The following is a 24476-nucleotide window of genomic DNA, read 5'->3' on the forward strand; positions in this document are numbered from 1 at the left end:
TTATGTATGGTTACAGATATTGTAGTTACATATTTTTAGTCTTTATCTTTTAGAAATATATACCAAAATATTTAGATGAAATAAAATTTCTGAAATTTGCTTCAAATAATCCAACGGGGATTGGGATGGGGGCGTAGGTGCATGTATGGGGAGGGGGCTAGTGGTACGGTGTGTATGGCTAGAGAAGTGTGGAAGATGGCCATTAGGTATTATTGTTGATGCTCAGTAATGGATACTGGGGGAGGGGAAAGAATTCTTACACCACTATTACTACTAGCTCCACTTCCGTAACGTGTTTGAATTTTTTCCTAATAAACATTTAAATACCTTCTTCTAATATAAAAATTATCAAATTTTATCAGTCCAAGACATTCCCTTAAAATTACATAGGGGAGGAAGGTTGGGGGAACATAAGAATTAACTTTTATCTTCCTGTTCTCTGCCTTTTCAAAGAATTAGAAGTTGTATACATGCTATATATTTGTGTAACACAGTAAGTAATGCTTTCCAGCCCTAAAAATATACTACACTCTATAAAATAAAAAACATACTTTATAGACATCAACGTCTCTCAGCTAGTCAGCATACTGAAAACTAATAGTTAAATGATGGAGAAAGGAAATGAATGGGCTCCATAAAATATTTAGCTTTGGAGGAAGAATGGCAAGAGAGTCCATTCTATTTTAAGTAATTACTTGACACATGATTGTAGACTATTCTACAATTGTTTGAAATAACACCCTATCAAATACAGCATAACATTTAAAAACTCTCCCTCCTTGCATATATATTTCAATTTATACGTTATACCATATATCTAAATAAATGCAGGACAGTTAAGGGAAGTATTGGTCTGTGTTACCCTGTAAATTTAAATCAGGAATCTCCAGAAGCCAAATGAGCGATTTTTGTCACTATCTGTAATGCCTGCTCCATTTCTGTCCAGCACTCTTGGTCATCCTTCAACTTTCAAATGCCCCTTCTTTTGTGAAGCTTCACATGACTTTCCTAAAGGGCTAACACATTCCCTATGCCTGTGTTTTCTTCTGTGAAACTTTAATTCCTTTGTATTGTAAGTGTATGTTGATAATCTTTGTCTCTATATTAACTTATAAACTCCCGGAGGACAGAAACCTTGCATTTTCATCTTGGTCCCTAGGACCTAACATTCTGATGACAGGTAGTAAAGGCTCAGTAAATGCTTGCTAAATTCTTACGCAGTTACTTCCTTCAGTGTAAGGAGACTTCTGAAGACCTTCTCCCAGACAGAAGCCTAAAGAACAAGCTCAATACATATCAAAACTCTACAGTCACCAATACTCTCATGGTGGCAATTCTTAGATAACAGAAAAACTCTTCTAAAGTGCATTTAATTTAAAAACACACACAGGTTCCCTGCCAGATTTGTCTTCAGTTATGTTTTGCTCAGTCTTTTAACAACTATTTATTGATTGCTAAGCACTGAGACTACAGCAATTTTTAGAATTTGGGGTAAAGAGATGCATTTTTCAAAAGAACTGAATTAAGAAAAAGTCAGTAGTTGGTGAACTCCTAATGTAAGGATTTAAGCCCTCACTAAATTTTTATTCTACTATAGGTTATGCCATGGTTTCCCTTTGTTACATAGGGAAAATACGTTTTCATGTGAACAAAACTAAATTTAAATATTATAATAAAGACTTTTAGTCTACTTAAATTACTTTTAAATAGCTCAAAAACTTTTGATTCTAAAATTATTATCATTTTTCACAATAGGATAGGACTTAATATAAATTACTTTTATATACTTACAGGCCTAGGAGAAGCTCTTTTTTTTTAAGCCTCTACTACTAAATGAAGTGTAAAGCAATATCATTTGTTTTTTACTAAGTTTAAAGTTTAAGTTTAACTGGGATTCCTGTCTCCCTCTCAAACTACTTTTGAAAATAGTGAGGTATTACTTGTAGCCAGAGCCAAGGAGAGATCGCTTTCCCTGAGATCCAAGCTCAGACATCACTAGAACTCTGAGCTGCTGTCTTTCCTAACACCAAGTTTAGAACGTAACTGAGGACTGCTACTAGCCTCATACAGACCACGTTTTACTGGCTGCATGGATTAAGTACACAAATGTTCTAATTTCATCACCAGCTACTTAGTAAGTTAAATCAATTCTCACTGTTTAAAAATATCTCAATTCTAATTCAGTGTCCAATCTAACACCAAAAGTTATCCTTACCGGGCAAACATCTCTAAGTTTTAATTTGCTAAATTAAGTACTTAGATACTTTAAGAAAAAAGTCCAATTTCCCAAAGTAAAATTATATATGAGTACAAGATTCAAAATTATATGAATTCAAGTTAGTTGAAAAATAATGAGTTGGTTACTTCCTTTCTGATGTTTAATACATAGAAAACTATGTATTAAATAAATAAATGCAAATAAAATGCAATTGTTTGTTATAGTAGAGTCAATCTACCTGCTCAATGTTATTTAATTATGGATTTACATACAATGCATCTTTTTCCCAATAATGTGAGTCGCATCTCCAAATATTCTTGGCCTCCTACCAATATACAATAGACCAGAGATTTCTAGCAATGCATCTTTTTTTCAGTCAATACGCAAACTTTCCCTAGGGAGAAGACTTAAGAGTTTAGACCAAGCGAAGGTAGTCTTCATTACATTAATGAAAACAGTGTTATTTTATTGCTGTTAAAAAGCTACCAGAAAACACACCAGCCATCAGAATTTAGCAATTTACTCTCTGATTTTTTAGAGCAGGGTTAGCAACAGGGCACTGAAGATGCTTTGAGAGATGGTAAGTGACAAGCAACATGAGATTTGCTTCTAGGATTACCCAATTACTTTGCTTCCCCACAAAGGGAATGCAGAAAGCGGTGGAAGGACTCACCACACTATCAGTCTGTGTTTTAGGCTGTTTGGAGGAATCCAAAGCAAAGATAGTATACTCAGAGAGAAAAGCAGGCTCTGCTATCATCCCGGCTAGTAGCTGTCTCATTCAGTGTAATAAGCAGAGGTATAAAAATAAAACAAATGATGAAAAACAAATCATAAGGGCATGTTGCAAAGTGTACTCACCACACAGCATGCACAACATATAATGGCTTTGGACCACCACCATCACCACCACCACCACCACCACTACCACCATCATTCCACCCCAAAATTAATAAGTTACTGGGAAAGCTCAGGAGTGGAGATGAGTTGAGCTGTTTAGGATCTCAAGGCCCAACTTTAAACAACTTGATTATTAGCATATAAATAATATATGCAACAGGCACCACAGCACACAGTATGTCTGGCAATTTGGTATAAGAGTCTATATCAATAAGAACAATACAAGGCCTTAGTATAACATAAATACTGAGTCCTTCAGTTTTGTGCATCCAAAAAGATAGTATGGAAATTTATGGGAGGATAAAACACATAAAACGTTAAATAATCATTTATTTGTACTTATATATAAAAATCATTTTCTCTAATATGTACAGAAGAAACTTTTGAAACTAAAGTTTATAATAAGTTTTAAGGATAAATTCCATTATACTAGTTCTTTTGATTCTCTTCTGTGCTTCAGTTTTCTTTCAGAAACTGTACACTACGTACCAAAATACTAACAATCATGAATTAGCTGTATAAGAGACTATAATGAAAATGAACTTTTTTTGATAGTGGAGGTTACACAAATATACACTTGATAAACTTCACAGATCTACACACACAAACATACACACACACACACACACACACACACACACACAGGATGAGTACATGTAAAATTGGTGAAACCTAAATAATCTCTACGAATGTCACACAGTTCACCAATGTCCATTTCCTTGTTTTGATAGTGCACTATATTTTTATAAGATAATACCTTTGGGAGAAATTGGGTAAAGGATACATAGGGCCTCCTTAAAAAAAAACTTTTGCAACTTCCTGTTGATCTATGATTGTATCAAAATAAAAACTTAAAAAACAACGAATCTTTTGAAACATTAACTTAGCAGTATATGTTATTACATTATATGACATATAATAAAGAACTTGTATCAAAAAATAAATATCTGCAAAAGCTTAAGAACTTACACTTTTTATCTCAGTACTATCATGTTTCCCTGAAAATAAGACCTAGCCAGATAATCAGCTCTAACGCACCTTTCGGAGCAAAAATTAATATAAAATCCAGTCTTATTTTACTATAATACCTGGTCTTATTTTACTATAAGACCGGGTATAATATAATATAATAAATATAATATAATATAATATAATATAATATAATATAATATAATGTAATATAATACTGGGTCTTATATTAATTTTTGCTCCAAAAGACACGTTAGAGCTGATTGTCCAGCTAAGTCTTATTTTCGGGGAAACACTGCATATAGAGTTATGGATACTTAACTAACTCTTCACCTGGTCCTACGTTAGAGACCATCTTATAGATAGGACAAACATTTTTTTCAGTCTTTTTGCTATGTTAATGACTGGTACTCCTTGAATAGGATTCAAGCATAGACTTTATGCTAAATCCTAAAATGCAGTATTAGTAGTGCACTAAAATGTACTAGATACCTGTTTGGCTCTAAGGAGTCATCCTATCCAACTGTCTACTCTTGCTGAAAATCTACTCTCCTAGGCACTCAAATCATTCTTTGAATGAATGTTATGTTAAGGTAAAGGCTATACAAATTCACTCTTCTTAGGCTTCCAAAGTTAAGTTTTGAAATGAAGTCAATCTTGCTCACATAAGGAAACAATTTAAAATTGCACATTTAATTAAGAGTATATTTGACATTTTAAGAGAAAAACACAAAAGCAAGTATCCATTACAGAAAAACATGCTGATCAAACATTTCAAAAGAAGGTGCTGCCAAACAATTTACACTCCCGCCCCCAGTCCATGAAAAAGCAAAGCACATCAAAATTAGTTTCCACTGACAGCTACCTCAAAGCCTAAGGAGTTTTCTCACCACTGTCCTTGTCAATTGCTTCTTATGTCTGTGAAAATCTCACCAACATCAATTCTCAACTATTCTCAGTAACATTCTGTCTCAACTGGAACTGTTCAAATTCTAATCCAAATCTGCTAACAATTCAATTCACCTCTTCTGTGTTGAACTAATGCTGATTGAAATTTTATGTGTCTAAACATTCATGAAGCTACCTAAAAACTCCTATCAGATGGGTGTTGAAAGCTTTCAATCTGTCCTCCATGTCTCTTACTCTTAGAAAAAATATGTATTTTTTTCTTAACCTCTATTGTTCTGTGTTTTGAGTGGGGATTACTCAGTATTCTTTTCGAATTCCCTAATTTTCCCTTAAACTGGGACCAGTCTGAGTTTCATTTTGATTTACATTTTTGTATAATTTTTCTTCATTTCTAACATTTCTATTTGGTTCTTTTCAACATCTACCTAGTCTAGTTTTGTTTTGGCCTCTTTTTCCCCCATAATTTTCTGTTCTTCTTAAGAAAATTATTACTTTATTTATCTTACTAAAAGATACTTGTTTTAAAGTCATTTCCAGACTGCTCTATTATTTTAATTTCACCTGCAGTACATTTATATCCCAATTCCTGTTTTTATTGCCTGCCTTCTTAGCATTTGTTCTAGAATGTCCATTTATAGGCTCATTTTGAAAAGGTATTTTCTTTCTCCTTCCCTCTGTGCTCATCCCCCCCTTATCCAGTCAATCTAATTCCCTGGGCCCCAGTTTGGGTTTCCTGCCCTATGGCAGTCCAGGGGTTATCAGAGACACAATCATTAAGCCAATGTGAGGTTTGGTTCAGGTCTGGATCATGAGGCCTCCCTAGGGACAGAAGCTGCTCATAATGGGCCACAGAGAGCTGAGGCAGCAATTAGCAAAAGGTTTTTTCAACCTCCTTTCACCAGTGCAAGGAACCCCACCCTAGCCCCTAGCTTGTAGCACTAAATCTACCTCTGGCAGTGTAGGACCCACCCAGACCTTCGTAACCAGAGTTCCAAGAGAAAATTAAGTCCTAATGCCTGCCCTAAGTCATCCACTAGCATCCACTGTATGTAATGAATTAATGTGTCTCCTATGAATTAATGTATCTCCTATTAGGGAAGGAACTCTAAAAAATTCAGTACCTTAGGAAGTGTATAAAAGTCTCTCTACCTTGAAAAGAGGATGTCCTCTTTCTATCTTCCCAGGCAATATCATAATAGCTGTTAGAGGCAACACTTACTATTTTGAGTCAATTAAACGCATTCCATTTTTATTTGCAACAAAGTATACCTTAAGAAGTACTTGTGATAATATACCCTGCAGAAGACAACAGAATAAAGTTGTCTACAGCAGCGCAGGTAAGAAAAGGCAAAATACAGACTGTGGGTAAACCATTCTGATCAAATTCAACTCAAGACTACAACTTAAGACCCTATTTTGTCTATATGGATATTTCTACTACATAGAAAGTCTTTAAATAAACAAACAAAAGACAGCAAAAAAGATCAAGGTATCTAACTTTCTCTAGTTAGTCACCACTGAAAAAGACCAAGGGTATATAAAGATGGGAAAAAAACATATGCCAGACAAGAAAATCAGGAAAGTAGCAATACAGACACAAGGAATTTTGCGAAGACCTGAGACTTGAGAAAAATAAGTCATCAAAGAAACAAGTTACCAAAACTGACTCAGAAGAAATAGAAAATCTCAACAGAGCTACAAAAAATAGAGACTGAATTAGGAATCAAAACACTTCACAGGAGGAAAAGCCCAGGATCAGATGGCTTCCTTGGGAAGTTATATCAGACATTTAAAGATTAATACTAATCTTCATAAACTCTTCCCCAAAAATATGAGGAGACAATACTTCCCAACTCATTTATGAGACCAATATTTTCCTGATACAAAACCAGATATCACAAAAAAGAGAACTGAAGACCAACATCTCATGAATATAGACACAAAAATCCTCAAAAAAAAACACTAGCAAATTAAATCCAGTAATACCGTGTTTCCCTGAAAATAAGACCTAGCCAGGCCATCAGCTCCAATGGGTCTACTATATTATATAAGACCCAGACTTATGTTACATTAAAATAAGAGCGGATATATTATATATTATATTATATTATACCTGGTCTTATATTATATTAAAATAAGACCGGGTCTTATATTAATTTTTGCTCCAAAAGACGCATTAGAGCTGATGGTCTGGCTAGGTCTTATTTTTCGGGGAAACACGGTATAAGAATATACACCATGAACAGCTTCCTTTAATAACTTCTCAGCGATTTTTCATCTTTAAAACTGGTGAAATGAACACTCACTTTCACAGTGCTCTTGTGAGGAGCAAATGAATTCAAAAGTATGAAAATGTTCGTAATTTGTGAATCACATACAAAAGATCATGTCTTGAAGAACATGGACACTAAATTCTGTATTAAGAGTGACATCACAGGGAAAGAAAGAATGAAGCATTGATTGCTTTAGACTGGAATGCTTTCTTTCTTTTTTTTTTTTAAGATTTTACTGGGGAAGGGGAACAGGAGTTTATTGGGGAACAATGTGTACTTCCAGGACTTTTTTCCAAGTCAAATTGCTGTCCTTTCAGTCTTAGTTGTGGAGGGCACAGCTCAGCTCCAGGTCCAGTTGCCATTGCTAGTTGAAGGGGGTACAGCCCACCATCCCTTGGTGGGAGTCGAAACTGGCAACCTTGTGGTTGAGAGCCCACTGGCCCATGTGGGAACTGAACTGGCAGCCTTCGGAGTTAGGAGCACGGAGCTCCAACCGCCTGAGCCACCAGGCCGGCCCCTGGAATGCTTTCTTAAACTTCAAGAAAGACGTCACTTTTTCTTTTTTATTATTCTTGATCTGCAATACCTTCCAGAAACAAAATGCTGTCTCTTATCTTGTTAGTTGTCTTTGTATCTCCAAGTCAGTTGCGCTGTTCCATGAGATTACCTCCTGCCGGGATCCTTGACACTCAGCTTTTGATAATTCTTAAGCACATGTTAGAAATTTAGTTTTGTTTCTTCTAGGAGTTTTTCTATATCATTCAAGTTATACAATTTGTTGGTATACATTTGTTCATAGTATGGCCTTTCAATTTTTTTCAGTTCTGTAAATATAATAGCAATTTCTCCTCTTTCATTTCTGATACTAGTAACAGAGTCTCCTCTCTTGTAACTTTTTCTCTGTCAGTCAAGCTAAAGGTTTGTTGATCTTTTTGAGAAACCACCTTTTGGTTTCACCTCTTTTGTTGAGTGTGCTGAGCAGTCTCAGAATTGGAGTGACACGTTGATCTTTACTGAGGCTACACTAGGGTCACCAGGAAAGAGGACTGTGGTGAACTGGACAGATCTGCCATTTGTGGGATGAGAGAGTGCCCGAGTGCCAGAGATCCCTAGACCTCAGGGTCAGGGCCAATTCAGTCTACTCTCCTCCACCTTCGATGTGCACAATCACACAGATGACTTTTTAATATCCCTATCCAGAAGTCCGAGGCACCACAACCAAGACAGACTTATTTAGATTTACATGTAATATTTACTAACACCAGAAAATAAACATATTCTAGATAACAGACTTTACTGTATCTACGAGAGAGATGGACAAATATTTATATTGAGTTAAACTGTCATAGTTTGCTAAAAAGAAACACTATAACACTTAAAATAAAAAGTCAGGATCTCATCCCTGACAGATTATCTCCCATCTAATAGGTTTAACACAATGAAAAACTCAGGCAGTGGGAGGATGACTAAAAAGATAATTCTTATGTAATGTCCGTTTAATCAATAACTTAATTATAAAATTAGAAAGTCTTTACTGCAAAATAAGCTGAACCAAGGTTTACACTGCACTTTGTGGTCAAAAATACCTTTTAGAGTTGTTAGAAAATGCTTAAAAAGTGAAAAGATATAGTGATGATACTACTTTGTCTTTCATTCAGACACCATTTCTTAAGCTAGACTCACAAGCACAGAATCTTTAGTACTGAAATTTGGAAATTTGGGAAGAAATTTAAAAATAACTTTTAGCTTAGTTAGCCTAGTATAAAGAATGCTCAAACCATTCCTTTCAGAAAGGATTATTTTGTAAAGATATATTCAATTAAAATGTTTTTAAAAAGGGGATCAAATATATGGTGATGGAAGGAGAACTGACTCTGGGTGGTGAACACACAATGTGATATATAGATGATGTATTACAGAATTGCATACCTGAAATCTATGTAACTTTACTAAAAATTGTCACCCCAATAAACTTTAATTTTAAAAAAATGTTTTAAAGCATCCTAGATAAATCTTTTCTAAAAAGCAATAGTAGTACTTAAGTTATTTTCAGGGTTTCAATTGTATGTAAACCAATATTCCACTACAATACCAATCAATATACTGAGTATAGGAATGACACCATTAACACTGATTGCAAAAACAGTATTACTCAGTATTGCAGCTTTCATTCAAATTGGTTACATATATAAACTAATTTCAGTAACATTAAACTTGAAATCATAAAGTTAAAGAAGTGCAATATTGCAAATAATGCACAAAAAATGAGATCTCAAAGAAAGAATGCAACTGTCAAAGAAAGAATGAATACTTTCATACAACTGTCAGATCATTTAAATACATGCACCAAGGACACAGTATATACGTATGCCATTAATTTTGAGTGCAAAAACTATACTATGAAGTGTTTAAGGTTATTTTGCTATCAACATCTACTAAATAAAGCTCTAAAATTTTTTTGTTGTAATCTTCATCAAGACAAGTTGGAAATATCTTTCAAATGTTTAAATTTGCATATACCCTATGACCCAGCAATCCCATTCCTAGAAATCTATCCTACAGAATAATAGCATTATAAACGTTGGTGTACAATGTATAACATTGTGACTTTCTCCAAACTAATCTATAGAGTCAGTGTAATCCCAATCAAAATTTCTATAAGTTTGTTTTGTCATCATTTGTGTTTTGTTTTAGGTTTTTTATTGTGAGACTTAAAAACCTGATTCTAAAGTTTACATGGAATTGCTATGGAAAGGAATAAGAATAACCAAGACAGTCAAGAGGAAAAAGGGAGTAGCTTTCGGCCTGAATGTTTGTGTCCCCCAAAATTGATATGTTGAAGCCCTAACCCTCAATGTGATGGTATGAGGAGGCAGAGCTTTTGGGATGCAGAGTCAGATGGGGTCATGAGGATGGGGTCCTTATGATGGAATTTATGCCCCTTACAAAAAAAAACAAAAGGAAGAGACATGAGAGCTGCCCCAACCAATTCCTCCCACTCCTCCACCCCTTTCCTTCGTGTGTATGCACCAAGGAAAGGCCATGCTAGGATATAATGAGAAGATAGCTGTCTGCAAGCCAGGAAGAGGACCCTCGACAGACACCAGATATGCTGGCACCTTGATCTTGGATGACCCAGCCTCCAGAATTAAACGTTTGTTGTTTCAGTCTATGGAATTTTGTTATACGTAGTAGCACAAGCTGACTAAGACAGGGAAGACCTGTTCTACTAAGGGCCGAATGTAATATAAAACTATAGTTATTAAGACAGTGTGGCATCAGATCAAAAACAAAGTAAACAGAACAGAATACACAGCTCAAAAACAAATCCACTCAAATATAGACACTTAATTTCTGAAATATGGTAGCACAGTAAGCAGAGCGGGAAGAATGGGAAAACTGGAAAACCATAAGGGGAAGGGGTGAAATTTGATCCCTACCTCATAGCATATTGAAAAACATCATTTCCAAATGGAGTATAGATAGATCTAAATGACCTGTTCCCCTTCCCCAATAAAAAAAAAAAATTATTCTGAAAAATTCAAATATTGAAGGCAGAGTACATATTATCATCTCAAATTAAGATTCTCAAGGAAAACACACTTTACAAAAGCATAACTACTATTTGCCAAAAAAGAATAATTATGTTACTAATAAAATAATATATGAGAATAAAATATCTGACCTGTCAAAATAATTTCCCATGTTGTTATCAACAGTGGCGTTACATTTTAGATTAATAAGCTTCTTGTGAGAGGTTTACTAAAGTAGAAATTTCAAACTTACCTCTCTATTGGGTGTACTTTCATCAAGTTGCTCTGTAAATGAAGACGTCCTGCTCCTGGCGCTTGTTGGCGTTGAACAGTTGGAGGAAGCCTAGATTAAAAAATTATTGAACAAATTGGAAAGTCTATACTGACTAGTGCACTATGTGCTAGGTAGTCCCTCTGTCAGCCCATAACCAAAGAACCCAGGGAAAGAAAAGAAAAGAGCAAATACATGAAAAATAGAAAAGGATAATTAAAACATAATCAACTAGCAGACCCAGGCTACTTACTGGGTCCTTGGCCTGACTCTGCCACTATCTAAAACTATGATCTTAATTAAATTAACTTTTTGAGGGCTATGTGTCCTCATCTATAAGATTGTGATGATAATATAGGATAATAGGAGAAACTGAAACCAAATAAGAAGTATATGAAAACTCTGTACTACCTTTGTAACTTTCCTGTAAATCAAAGCATTCCAAAATAGAAAGTTCATTTAAAAAAAATAAGGTTGTTAATTCAGTCTTTAAAGTACCTGCCAGCTCTAATACTAAATACCATGAAATGCACATCTTTCTAGTAAACATCTCTCTACTAAAGGGCCTTGCTTTGAGCCTGACTTACACATTACAACGAGATACTGAGATGCCAGTCCATTTAGTTCTATAAAAGACAGCCTGACTCCTAAAATCCTCAGTACAAAAACCCTCAGGAGAAAGGGCCCAAAATTTAAACTAGGAGTTTGAGGTCTACTTAAGGTGAGCTAAAAACAGTCCTAAAAGTACAAAGCCAAAACTTCAAGATCCTCCCTCACCTATAACAAAATAGGTCTGAACACATCTACACATAGAAGTAAGTCTTGATGCCTCACCCTTTTGTAGTCTGCAGAGCTCTACATAAATAAAAGACATTTAATAAATATTTGTTAAATAAATGAGTGAATGAATGAACAAATGGAACCCTAATCTGTCAAGTCAGCCCATCCTGCTATGACTAGGCTGGAACAGAGAGAGGTCATGAGGAATAGTGTACAGACATACAAACATGCTATACACAACATATAAACACATGCACACATATACAGGTTTAGGTTACAATAGGCGTAACATTTCTAATCAAGACACATGTCCGATAAAAGTGTTGGGACAAATGGCCATGCATATGGGGGAGAGAAACCAATCAGATCCTCATTTCATACTTAAGCTATATTAAAGACTTAAATGATCTTAAAAAACTGAAATATACGATCAAATATATGGTGATTGAAAGAAAACTGACTCTGGGTGGTGAACACACAATGTGACATATAGGTGATGTATTACAGAATTGTACACCTTAAATCTATGTAACTTTGCTAAAAATTGTCACCCCAATAAACTTTAAAAAATTAAAAAAATAAGAATAAAACAAAATAATTGAAATATAAAAGAAAATATGAGACTATTTCCATAATCTCTGAGTAGGACAGGGATTTTCATGCCAAAAGCAGAAATCAAAAGGAACCATTTAATTGAAAGGAGGGGGAAAACATCAACAAAATATAACAAAAGTTTAATATCCTTTTTTTTTCCAAATAGCTCTTATAAATCCAAAGTTAGAACTCAGAAAACTCACTAACCCAGTCTGCTTTGCATCTAGGGCAGCTGAACTGAGCTCCACCAATGAACACACACCCACATGAGACTCTGAGTCATAAATGAGTGACGTGAGAAAATAAACATGCAAAATTGAAGTTCATCAGGTGACAATCATAGAGACAGAGCTTTATGGAGTCGTGCACAAGCGCTGTGCAGTGGAAGATGCAACATTGGTGCCAAGCTGAGGCAGCTGCAATATTCTTATTAGTGCAGCCCCCCGTGTGGCTGAGCATTGAATCAGCCTAGAGTTTCTGGCCCCGCTAGAAATTCTGTAAGCTATCAAATAAATACTCTTTAGTAAATTTCTTTTCTGCTTAACTGGCTAGACTGAGTTCTGTTGCTTACAATTTCAGCACACACGTATCTCCTAAAAGATGTGATAGATGAAATGAGCTATATGCCAGAAAAATCAATAAGTGAGAGATGAAATGAGCTATATGCAGAAGTTAGCTTAAGGAATAAGATATCCTTTTGCAGGATAAAAACAGGAACAGTAAGGTCTTAAAATTTTAAACAAGAAAATGGTTAAACATGAAATAAAGCTGAAGCCTTATCAATGTCTTAACGTCTAGAAAATGTATAACTAGACGTCAATATTGCGCTTAGAAAATGGGAAAGCAGTCACTGGACAGTGCATATCCAGAACTGAGAGTAAATTGCAAATGTTCAGAGCACTTCAGAAATAGTTTTTACTGAAGTTGAGAGAAATTCAATAAACCCTTACCATACACAGGGGCATAAATTTCAAACCAGGCCAGCTTCAAAGGCTGTAGGCTGCCACTATCAGAGGGAGAAGCTCCATTTCTATCTACCGAATTTTGCCATGTATAATGTACACTTTTTTGCCCAAATTTGTGAGGGAAAAATAAGGATGCGCATTATACATGGGTAGTATTAATTCCATAACTGTTTTTAATTCTTTTATTTATGCTTATGAGTTAAAAGTGTAACTCTAGAAATCAATAACAATATCCGTATGCAAAATAATACCTTGGAATACAATAATCGGTTTTGTTGAACTTATGACCAACTTGCAACAACAAAGAGTTCTTGGCCTTCTATGATGCATAAATATGGTAAATTAGGTACCAGTATATAAAATTTTTCGTACCTTGTATCTGTTCTTGTGTTCTGTAAGTATTTGTTATATAAAATTTCTTGTACCATAATACGTTAAAAAAATAAATGCTAAAATTCCTTTATAATACAAAAAACACGTACCCAAATGTAAACAAATTAAAATTTGAATTAAAAAATTAAAAGATTTTTTTTCCCTGAAAGTTTGGGCCAAAACCATAGGTGCACATTATACACAGGAGCACATTATACACAGCAAAATATGGTACTTTTAAATGGTTATAAGTAATATCTCCTGAGGGGGCAAAGAGTTAGGAAAGTAATTAGAAAAGTAGCACTAGGCTAGAGGAAATAGCTCTTGACCAACCCTCTCTGCTGTGATTCCATCATCGTCAAATAATCTTTGGGTTAATAATTCTGCTTTCCAAATGCCCAGACACCAGGAAAACATTTCTCTAGACAGTGACCTTCCAATCACTTGAAAAGTCGACCCTCACTGTGAATTTTAAAAATTGGCACGAAGTCTTTTTACCTTGGCCTCATCAGTAACTGGGAGCCTCATCAGCTCTGGATAAACTGGCAAAATCAAATGTTGGGGTTTACAAATTTGAAGAATAGTTTCTAAAACATACTTTCCCCAGAAAAGTAGTACCACATGGCAAGGCTTGGCCTGATGACTTGTAGGTCTTCCTCTGGAGTTGCAAGAGGAAGAATCACATGAGGGAATGGATGTGACTACAAAGTATAAAACATGCATAAAAAACTAACTGTACTTGAGCATTTATCCCAAGGTCCTGGATCTTTAATGGGCTATCCTCACTTCAAAATATAAAAGAATTTAAGGTTCCTTCCAACTAAACTTGGTCTAATTAATTCTGATAGCCATGAGAAATCTGAAGACATATTTCTAAGCTATTTGTCAAGAAACCTAATGGTTATATCCAGGCTCACAATTAATATTTTTATTGCCAACTGACTGATAATTATGAGACTACAGGCCTCCACTTCAGTGTAAGAACAACCATTTTAGTCACTGCAGTATGCAGAACTCTAAGATGACCCCGAATGACCTTTGCCTTGTTACTATGATATCACTCCCCTGATTATCTGACCTTACATAGCAAAAGGGATTTTGCAGGTATAATTAAGGTTCCAATGAGTTGACTTTGAATGAATCGAAAGGAGATTATCTGGATGGGTCCATCCTGATCACACAAGCCCTTCAAATAAGAGTTAGAGTGCAGAGGCACAAAGCAGAGAGATGCCCTCCCGCTGTCCTGTAGAAAGCAACGACTTCTGACATACAGACTATGAAATAATAACTGGTTATTAGGCACTAAGGTTGTGCCTATTTGTTATGCAATGTTAGAAAACTAATAGTCACCTTTAGGAATAATAAGCCTTAAATGCCTTATCCCTACGTATCATGACTTTTCATTAGCCATCAAGACTCACCCTGACCCTCTCCAGAAATGCCTCCCTATGCGCAGCCACCATAACCCGCGCACACTGCCACCTTTCTAGGGGTCCTTGTCTCTCAACCTCTGCTGCAGAGACTACTCGGACGCCTACCTTTCAAGGCAAATGCAGCACCCTGCTTAGCACCTTCACAGGCTCTGTTAAATAAATAAGTGTTCTGTAATTACAAATGTTTTCAAAAACTTTACCTCTGTTGCTCTTCACAACCAACCTGAAAGGTAAGCAGGACAGATAGCATCATCCCTAATTTCCTGATGAGAAAATAAGAAGCTCAGAATGCTAATGTGGCTTGCCCAGGTTGCATACTGCAAGATCTGGGTTAGCGCACACATCTTCTGATTCCCTCATCCATTTCCCCAGTATTATTTAGATCACCGTTTCTCAATTTGTTTTCCACTGGAACCTAGACTTAAAAAAACTGAAAAAAAAAAAAAGCATTTCATACAGACACTTCTAAAACAAAAGTTTTATAGAACCTTAACCATTATGACATAAAATACCATATTATCTGGCTTATTTTATTCCCCATTTAAAAAAAAAAAAAAAAAGCTGATCTCAACCCACTTGAACTGCTTTCAGCATAAAAAAAGAAAGTTAGAATATACAAAAGATCTATCTAGAAACTTTAATAAGATTTTTTTTAAAGGCTAAAGAAGGGGGGGGAAAACTAGAAATTTTCTAATATCAAGGCAGAAAAAAGAGATGATTCAAAGAGGTTAACTACCAATGAAGAAAGAAAAGGTTTGGAATTAGACTTTTCATCTGCCACAGAGATAGGGAAGAAATACATTCAAAGGTCTGAAGGGAAATTTCCAACCTAGACCAAGAACAAACAAATAAATCTTCTTGAGTGAGTAAAAGGAAACTGCCTTTCACACCCCATTAAATTCTTGAGGGCATGGTACCTTCAACACAAAACAATTTATACTCAAAGTGAAGAAATGATAATATACAAACTCAAAATCCTTTGCTTAAGAAAACAAGCATTTGTGTAATCTGTTGCAAAAAGGATTATCATCAAAAAGGTTTTTTGGTTTGTTTTCTAATTCATGCGTGAAAGAAATCTTTAACTGAAAACAATGATCCAGAACTACTCTTCTGCGATGCTCAGTGTTCGGAATAGCTGAGAGTCTGAGACCAGAAGAGAATCAAGTTTCTATCAGTAGTTGATCACTAACAATTTCCTTTTGCATTCTGGATAAATACGAGTATAACATAATATCAAAGAGAAATGTTTTAATTCCTTTGTACACAAAGTGATTTTATTTGATCTAGATGTAGTCTCACCAGAGGCATCAACATATCAAAACTGAGAGCTCTAATGTGTTAGTTTGTAACTAGCTTTTTTATCATTGTTCTAAAAATGGTCTTTTTGTTCATGTATAAAATCAATTAATTTTCATGAAGAAAAACTAAACATTACAAATAAGAAAAAGAATACTCATAATATCTCACCAAGCATAATCTTCTTAAAATACTTTCCCTATGTCTGTATATAAGTATTTATATACATATTGTTTCCACAAAACTGAGATTACATGCTTTTCAATGTTTCTTAACATTAGTATCTTAGCCTATTAATAATACTTTTCTGTAGGCTCTAATATTAGCAGTGTGATATTCGGCAACTTAACTTCTTTGAACCTCCCACTCCTTCATCTATAAAAGATTATCTACCTCGTAGGTTTATGTGACAATTAAATAAAATAATCCATGTAAAAATACTAAGCAAAATGCCTGGCACATAGTAAGAACCCAATAAATGTTGGCATTTTGACTACCGGATACAACTTTCTATTTCTGTTGTTAAACATTTTTTAGCCTGCTTTTACGTATTAAAACAACATGAAATGAAAGTCCATGTGGCTGAATCTTTGAATACATCCTAAATGTTCTTAGAATAAATTTCTAGAGGTAGAATACTGGGTCAATGATGTTTTATACATTCCCAAATGTAAGTGCCTTACATTCACTAACATGCCCAGTTCCCCATATTCCTCACCTCTACCTCGCTTTTAAGGTTTTTGTTTCTTAAATAACTGTGTTTTGTAAAGTCAGAAAAGCCTGCAGTAAATGGTACAAAGAGTAAAACATTTACTATTTAAATTTTAGCGACTATTTACATTTCACTTGGGAGAATAAACAAGTCTTCATTGTCATGTTCCAATGTATTTCAAGCACTGTTTTACTCTACTCGAGCTTTAAATTTTAAGAGAATAACTTCAATTTATAGCTCAACAAATTCAGTGCAATAGCTGTTTAACAGTTGTTCGTTAGACGCGTCATTGTTGTTTAAAAGTTATATAAGATGTTATGTTAAAAAATGTATTAGAGATGCCTCCAACTTAGTCAAAATTCAGACTTCCTTGTGGAAACTAAAATTGAGAGAGAGATTTGCTCAATCTGTTGAGATTCAGAAAGCTCGGGAAGAAACTTAGCAGAAGCCCTCATCTTCCCTGAAGACACCACGTGCCGCCAGCACCAAAACACACATTCATTGGTGCTTAAGCTACTGTTTTCTTTAAATTAACACTAACACGCCCCCTTTTTCCTGGAAACTGTCATGTCCTGAAGCAACAGCATTAGTGAAAAACCACGTAACAAGAGTCCTGAATTCAGAAGCACACGCCGGGTTGGAGACAGGCACAACCCCAGCCCGGCCTCAGAGCGTCAGCCGCGGTGCCAGCCCGGGATCAAACAAGTTATGCTAAGTGCCTAACTCGTGACAGCCTCCAGGGCTGGACGCCGGCCACGCTGCCACCGCTTGCAGGTCCCAGCGCTCCTGCAAGCAGCCTCGCCTGAAGTGGCTCGACCCATGGCCCTCACCCCTGGACCAGGGTTTGCAATTAGACTTCAGTCACGCGTCGGAGGTCCTGCGGGATCCCGACCGACCCCTCGGGACTCAGTCTCGGATCCGGGATGGGAGACGGGGCTTTGGTCAAGAAGAGGTCAGATACTACAAGGGACCCAGGGTTTCCCACCCTGCCCTCGCTCCTGAGTTGGGGTCTCGGCTGGGTGGGGAAACCCTCGATATGGGTCAAAAATCATGCAACATCGGAGCCCCGCCCACTTATTCTCAGGCCGGGGTCAGGCAGGCAGAGGGGAGAACTGTCACAGAGGTCAGCCGTCACCAAGGAGCCAGCCACCCCCAGCCATTTTCCAGAGCGGAGTTTCGGGATGGGGACCCGGGTCAGGAGCCAACCTGAGGCCGTTCCCAGCGCGGGGTACGCGGGAATCCTCAGGTTCCAGGTCAAGGATCACGCCTCTGTTCTGCCCCGGAGCCAGTGTCAAGGGGCGCTGGGAACTAGGGAAGAGGCAGCCATAGTACCTGAGGGGAGGCCAGCGCCTGCTGGAGCTGCTGCTGCTGCTCCTCGCTGATCTTTTGCTTCAGTTTCTTGAACATGGCGCAGCGCGGGGTCCTGAGCGTGAATGAGACCTGAGGGGGGAGTGCCCGGGCAGACCCGGCCGCGGCAGCGACCGCAGCTTCTCTACAGCAGGGACCGCGGGGGCCGGGCCTCGCCGCCTGCTCCTGGGGCTCGCGGGCAGATCGGGACTCTCGTCTTGCAGGTGTCGGCGTCGCCGCCGCCGCGTCTCTTTCTTCTGGGTGGCACTGGTTGGCGGCCCCCCATCCAGCCCGGGCGGCGGCGGCGGCGGCGGCGGCGACAACGGCAGCAGGTGAACCGTGTGCCCAAGGCGCCTGCGCGGCCTACGTGGAGCTCGCCGAGGGCGCGCTACGGGGCGCGGGAGGGAACAAGCGCCAGTCCGCCGGCACATGCGCGCTCGGGACGTCGCTCCCGAACGCTGGAGCGCGAAGGGCGGCGTAGGGATCTGTGTGGCCCGAACCCGTTGCGCGCAGAGCTGGGCTCAGAGCCGGGGGCCCGGCTGGTGCGAGCGCTACCCGGACGCGCACCTGGGCTTCCGCTCTGCGAAGTCAGACGGGGAGGATGCTCCGCTGTGGCTCGGCTGGCAGGCCCACCGCGAAGTGCGAGCGTCGGGCATGGAAGAAGGAGCCGTCAGGGAACCTGCCATGGGCTCCAAAGGATAGTGTACTTTTATTCGGTGTCCGTGGTGAGGATTTTGTATCTTTAGCGCCGACGTAGTACTCCTACTGCTCCCCAGAGAGACCCTCTCCCGTTCCTTGACCGGAGGCTCCCGGGGTCCGGGGTTTCAGGCCGATATTGTAAAGACCTCAATTATTTGGACACCTGCCTTTGTTTTTTAATTTCATTGAAATCATGTATTATCATATATTTTATTCATTCAAAAATCTTTATGACTGTAAGTCCAGTTCCTTGGTGATGTTAAAAGAATTCAGGGCCCGGGGGCGGGGGACGGGGGGGGGGGGGGGGGGAGAAACACAGATTCCTAAAGAGTCCACATTTATCCCTAGTACCTGCAATCATCCTAAGAGAGTTTAATGTTTATGTGCCTAATTCATTCAACACCCTGCACTTTGGTCATCTGTGAACCCGCAAATCTATCTCATCAACCTACGTCTATACCAAATGGCTTCACATTGCCTCGGGTATCAGAATCTGACAGTATATATATACTCATCTTCACGTTTTAACAAATTGTATTTACTAGCAATTATAGGAGCAAGTTGCTCTCTAAGATTCCGTAGCCTGATCCCTAAATGTATTAGAGCCCGAGCAGGGCCTGGTCTGAACCCTGAATTGACAACTGGGATAAGTCCTCTTATCTCATAGTGAACACCTAGAGTTTCTTTCTTTTTTCTTTCTTTCTTTCTTTCTTTCTTTCTTTCTTTCTTTCTTTCTTTCTTTCTTTCTTTCTTTCTTTCTTTCTTTTTCTTCTTTCTCTCTCTCTCTCTCTCTCTCTCTCTCTCTCTCTCTCTTTCTTTCTTCTTAGGAGTCTTTCTCTCTCAAGACTATAAACGTCAATAAGCTTTCAGCTGCTCCCAGACTTCAGATGCCTGATATTCATCGTCACCCCAACATTCATGATATAAATCAAAGGTTGTCAATATTATATTTATGCTTACAAGTTCGGACAATTAAGTTCGCGAACTCATCCTAGAAAAAGTGCTATATATCTCATTGCTGAATATCACTACGGCCACCTTCGAAGTCCTCCCCTTGGGAAGCTATGCAGTGACGCCAGCACCTAGCCCACCCTTCAAAGCAATTTTGGAACTCTTTCTGGAATGGCCATCAGAGCTGTTGTATTACCCTTGATGTCCTGAATGTCATCAAAATATCTTCCTTTCCATATTTCATCTTCTGGTAAAGAGAAGTCATTGGGGGCCAGATCAGGTGAGTAGGGAGGGTGGTCTATAGTTGTTTGTTTACTGGCTAAAAACTCCCTCACAGACAGTGCCATGTGAGCTAGTGCATTGTCGTGATGCAAAAGCCATGAATTTTTGGTGAAAAGTTCAGGTCGTCTAACTTTTTCACGCAGCCTTTTCAGCACTTCCAAATAGTAAACTTGGTTAACTGTTTGTCCAGTTGGTACAAATTCATAATGAATAATCCCTCTGATGTCAAAAAAGATTAGCAACATCGGTGAAACCAGTCCGCGAACTTAATTGTCAGATCTTCGTATGTATGTATGTATGTATGTATTTGTGTGTATGTGTATACATACATGTGGGCCCTATCAAAGCAGTCCATAATAAAAAAATAAATAAATAAGAAGAAATTTGAGACATCACTTAGAGAAAGAAAAAGGGCAGAAAAGGACTAATTATGTGAAAATAAGCCTTGCTAGGGCACAAAAAAAGAGAGAACGGGGACAGGGTTGAAACCATCACATTTAACCACAGTTTTCTTGACACAGCTAGCCTCCTCACAGTTACCTTCATTCAGCTTCAGGCCTCTGCAAATTAACATTCATTGTCTGTTCTTAATTAAACATGTCCTTACTCCAATTCTTCAGCCACTCCTGGATACAAATCACCACCTGCTAAAGGCTCTTGCCTGGGCGCACTTCTCAGAGTCCCGCATCAACCCAGCCAGAGCACTCTGCTTGCCCCAATATTCCATGTTACTATTTTGAACTCATCTCCTACCAGCTGCTCACGGACTGGCACACCTCACCGCAGAATGGAAGGACGTTTGAAATGGGCTTGCACCCAATCCTCATGACCAGAGTCCTCATGAATTTAGTTCCCCAGAGGAACTAGTGTGTTCCTATTAAACACAAAGAAGCAATATTCATAATTATGGCCCAAAGCTGATTATCATTCTTTCACCCCTTCCAATGGCAGATGCCATCCTACGTCTATATTTCAGAAAATGTTCAGAATAACGTGATCACTAGGGACTATGCCTCAGAAAAGAGCATTACTTAGTAGTATGAAGTTCCTTTCCAAGCCTTAGATAAGAAAATAGTATGTCAGAAAAGGCTTCTAGCCAAAGAACCCATTGCAGCTGAAATCTTGAACGCTGATCTACTTTTCTGATTATCAGCCCTTTTGCATCACCACACAACACACTTTCTTTGCCCTCATCAAGAATCCCGATCCCTGCCATCCACAGAAGTAGAGCACAGCAGTAAAGAGCATGGACTTTGATGTCACCCAGATTAGGGTTCAAATACAAGTCAGATATTTTCTAGCCCTGTCATCTTTGGCACTTAGATAAACCACATAGTACAAAGTCAAATACCTGAAGGAAGCAGAAAGGTTATGAGTTAGCACATATGGTATAAGACAGTGGAGGGTGAGGGAAAGTAAGATAGTACAAACACATCTCCAGGCACTTTTAAGTCATTGAAGCAAAACAGTACTTAAAATAAAATTTAGCCCAAAAGCCAGCTTGTGATCTCTGAGTCTCAACTCCGTGCCTCATTTTCCTCATCTGTAACATTTTAATAATATTCATAGGAATGTTGTGAAGCTGAAATGAGATGATATGCATAGAGTATAGCTCATAAATGATACTTATAAATTATCTGAGTTTCCTTCTCTTCTTACTTGTAACACTTTCCCTCTATATGTTGACAGCTCCAGCCTAGACCTCTCCCCTGAGCTCCAGATTATAGCATCTCAATTAGGCTCTCACGTTTGGGAGGGCGAGAACCATGACTGTCATGCAATTTAGCCAGTGCCCAGTACAGAGCCCGACACTAATTTCTACAGAATTACTTAGTCTTAATACATCCAACTGCCTACGAGACAACTTAATGACCCAGAGGCACTTCAAATACAACATGTCCCAAACTGAAATCATCCACTACTAAACCCATCACTTTTGCAAAAAACCAGTATGGCTATATAAAGTTGGAAAACAGTTGGAAAAACCTCTCGTGAAAGAAAGGTCTACACAATGTCTAAACTTAGACTATGACTCCCCCAGGAATTTAGCCTACTTTTTCATCCTGAAGTCTGCTTTAAGGAATTTTTTTTTTTTTTTTTTGGTATCTTTGTTTTTAATTTAGTTCCCATTGTAAGCAGAAAGTAAGTAAACTATGGGAAAGTAAGAGGTTTCATTATTATTGCTTTTGCATGTTTGATAAATAGGCACAAAGAAGAGCGAAAAAATGACTGTCCCAGAGTCATATGATCTCAGTTACAGAATTGGAAACTGACCTCAGGCCTTCTTGCCCTTTATCCTGGTCTCCAACTGTAATATGTTCAACAGTTCCGGCTCTCCTCTGTGACACACCCTGCTCAATTTTTTTTAAAAACAGTTCAATTTAATTTTGAACAGTTTTATAGTTGTTTACATGACATGTCCTAGGGATGTTTACACAGCTGATGACTCAACAATTTAATGAGAAGAATCATTTGAAGGAAAAACTTAATACTGGGCTGAGGAAAAAAAAAAGTTTTGTTTCAAGAATGAGGCTTCTTGGTAACAAAGAGAAGGGTTGATGAAATGGAGGTGAGGTGTCAAATTCCTTCCTCCTTACTAAGTAACTACTTGATCATCAGACTCCTAAATCAACAAATTCACTCTTGCAAACATTTGGATACTGTTTGTGTTGTGGTTAAAAAAAAAAAAAAAAAAGACACTTGCTTCATATTGAAGATGTGTGGGTGGTGTAGAAAGACTAGGTATCATAATGAATAAGCACACAGACGTGAAGCTCAACTGGCTGGGTTCACATTCCAGCTTTGCCATTTATTAATTCTGTGATGGGGCAAAATTACTTCTGTATGTTCTAGTTTCTTCATCTGGAAAATGAAGACATGTAATTATATCAATCATAAATTTCCTGTGAGGATTAAATGAGTATTTGGATAATAAGTTGGCATAATAAAAAAAATGGATTCATCCCTCATGACTCAAAATGAAATTATTAAAGTACTAGGAAAAAAATAAGAGGATTTACTTTATAATCTTAAGAGTGCTAAAGGCCTTTCTAAGTACAACACAAAACCCAGAAACCATTCCAAAAAAACATAGTTGAATTTATTAATCTATATAAAAGTCTTTTTTTAATTCTGCATGTCAAAATATGCTATAATATAATGAAATATTGTGCAATTCGTTGCTCTGTAGGAATGACAACAGGGTGAATATTATATAATGTTGAGCAAAAGAAGGCAAACTAAGAAATGTATATATACTACATGATTTCATGTGGGCAAAACTAATCTACGGCATTAGAAGTCAAGGAAAATATTGTCTTGGGGTGTAGGAAAAGCATAGCAATGGGGAGAAGGGTTCGAGGGGAGATCTGGGGTACCTGTAGGTAATACTCTGTCGTTGGTGGTGATTGTAAAGATATGTTTGGAAATATATCTGTCTCCTAACTGTGGTGGTGGGAACACAGATCTACACATGTATTAAAACTCACAGAACTGTACATCGGAAGTAAAATTCAATTTTACTACGTGTATACTTTAAAATTATAGTTTGCCATAAAAACAAATAGGTGCAAAAATAGAAAAAAGAATGAGGCAGCTCTATGCATAAGGATATGGGAAGATCTCAAGATTTTTTGTTAAGTGGGAAATCAAAGTGCACTACAGTGTCTATAACAGGCTACCCTTAGGGTGATTAAAAAGTATATTCATATATAGACATATATGTTAGGTTGAATCTCATGATGATGCTGATTTTTTTATTTCAAAAATGGGACTTTCATGTGGTTCAACATATGTATTATGTATATTTGTAAACATGCAAATATTACAGAATATATCTGGAAAGACACATAAGAAACCAGTGACAGTGGTTGCTACCAGTGAAAGAAACTAGGCAGCTGGAAATATCAGTGGAGGGAGATTTACTTTTATACCATTTTTTTTATCTTTTGAATTTGTCAGGAAGGAGGAGAA

At 37.6% G+C, this 24476-nt stretch overlaps 1 protein-coding gene across 7 annotated transcripts in view; it reads right to left on the reverse strand.

Moving 5' to 3' along the window:
- GOLGA4 (golgin A4) overlaps nucleotides 1-18931 on the reverse strand; it is a 97035-nt gene extending 78104 nt beyond the window's left edge. For 3 of the 7 annotated variants that reach the window (XM_019727633.3, XM_019727632.3, XM_019727634.3), the window contains exons 1-3: nucleotides 18558-18874; nucleotides 11056-11145; nucleotides 2892-2990 (exon numbers count right to left, since the gene is read on the reverse strand). In XM_019727633.3, the coding sequence (XP_019583192.3) occupies nucleotides 2892-2990; nucleotides 11056-11145; nucleotides 18558-18632 (264 nt within the window). In that variant the 5' untranslated portion in view covers nucleotides 18633-18874. Of the gene's footprint in view, nucleotides 1-2891; nucleotides 2991-11055; nucleotides 11146-18557 lie in introns of all 7 variants that reach the window. The other 4 variants (XM_019727638.3, XM_019727636.3, XM_019727635.3 and 1 more) reach the window with 3 other exon arrangements.
- Nucleotides 18932-24476: the final 5545 nt, after the last annotated feature.

The sequence above is a fragment of the Rhinolophus sinicus genome, chromosome 5, assembly GCF_057876585.1.
Source record: "Rhinolophus sinicus isolate RSI-liver-muscle chromosome 5, RSI-T2T, whole genome shotgun sequence".
NCBI classification, from domain to species: domain Eukaryota; kingdom Metazoa; phylum Chordata; class Mammalia; order Chiroptera; family Rhinolophidae; genus Rhinolophus; species Rhinolophus sinicus.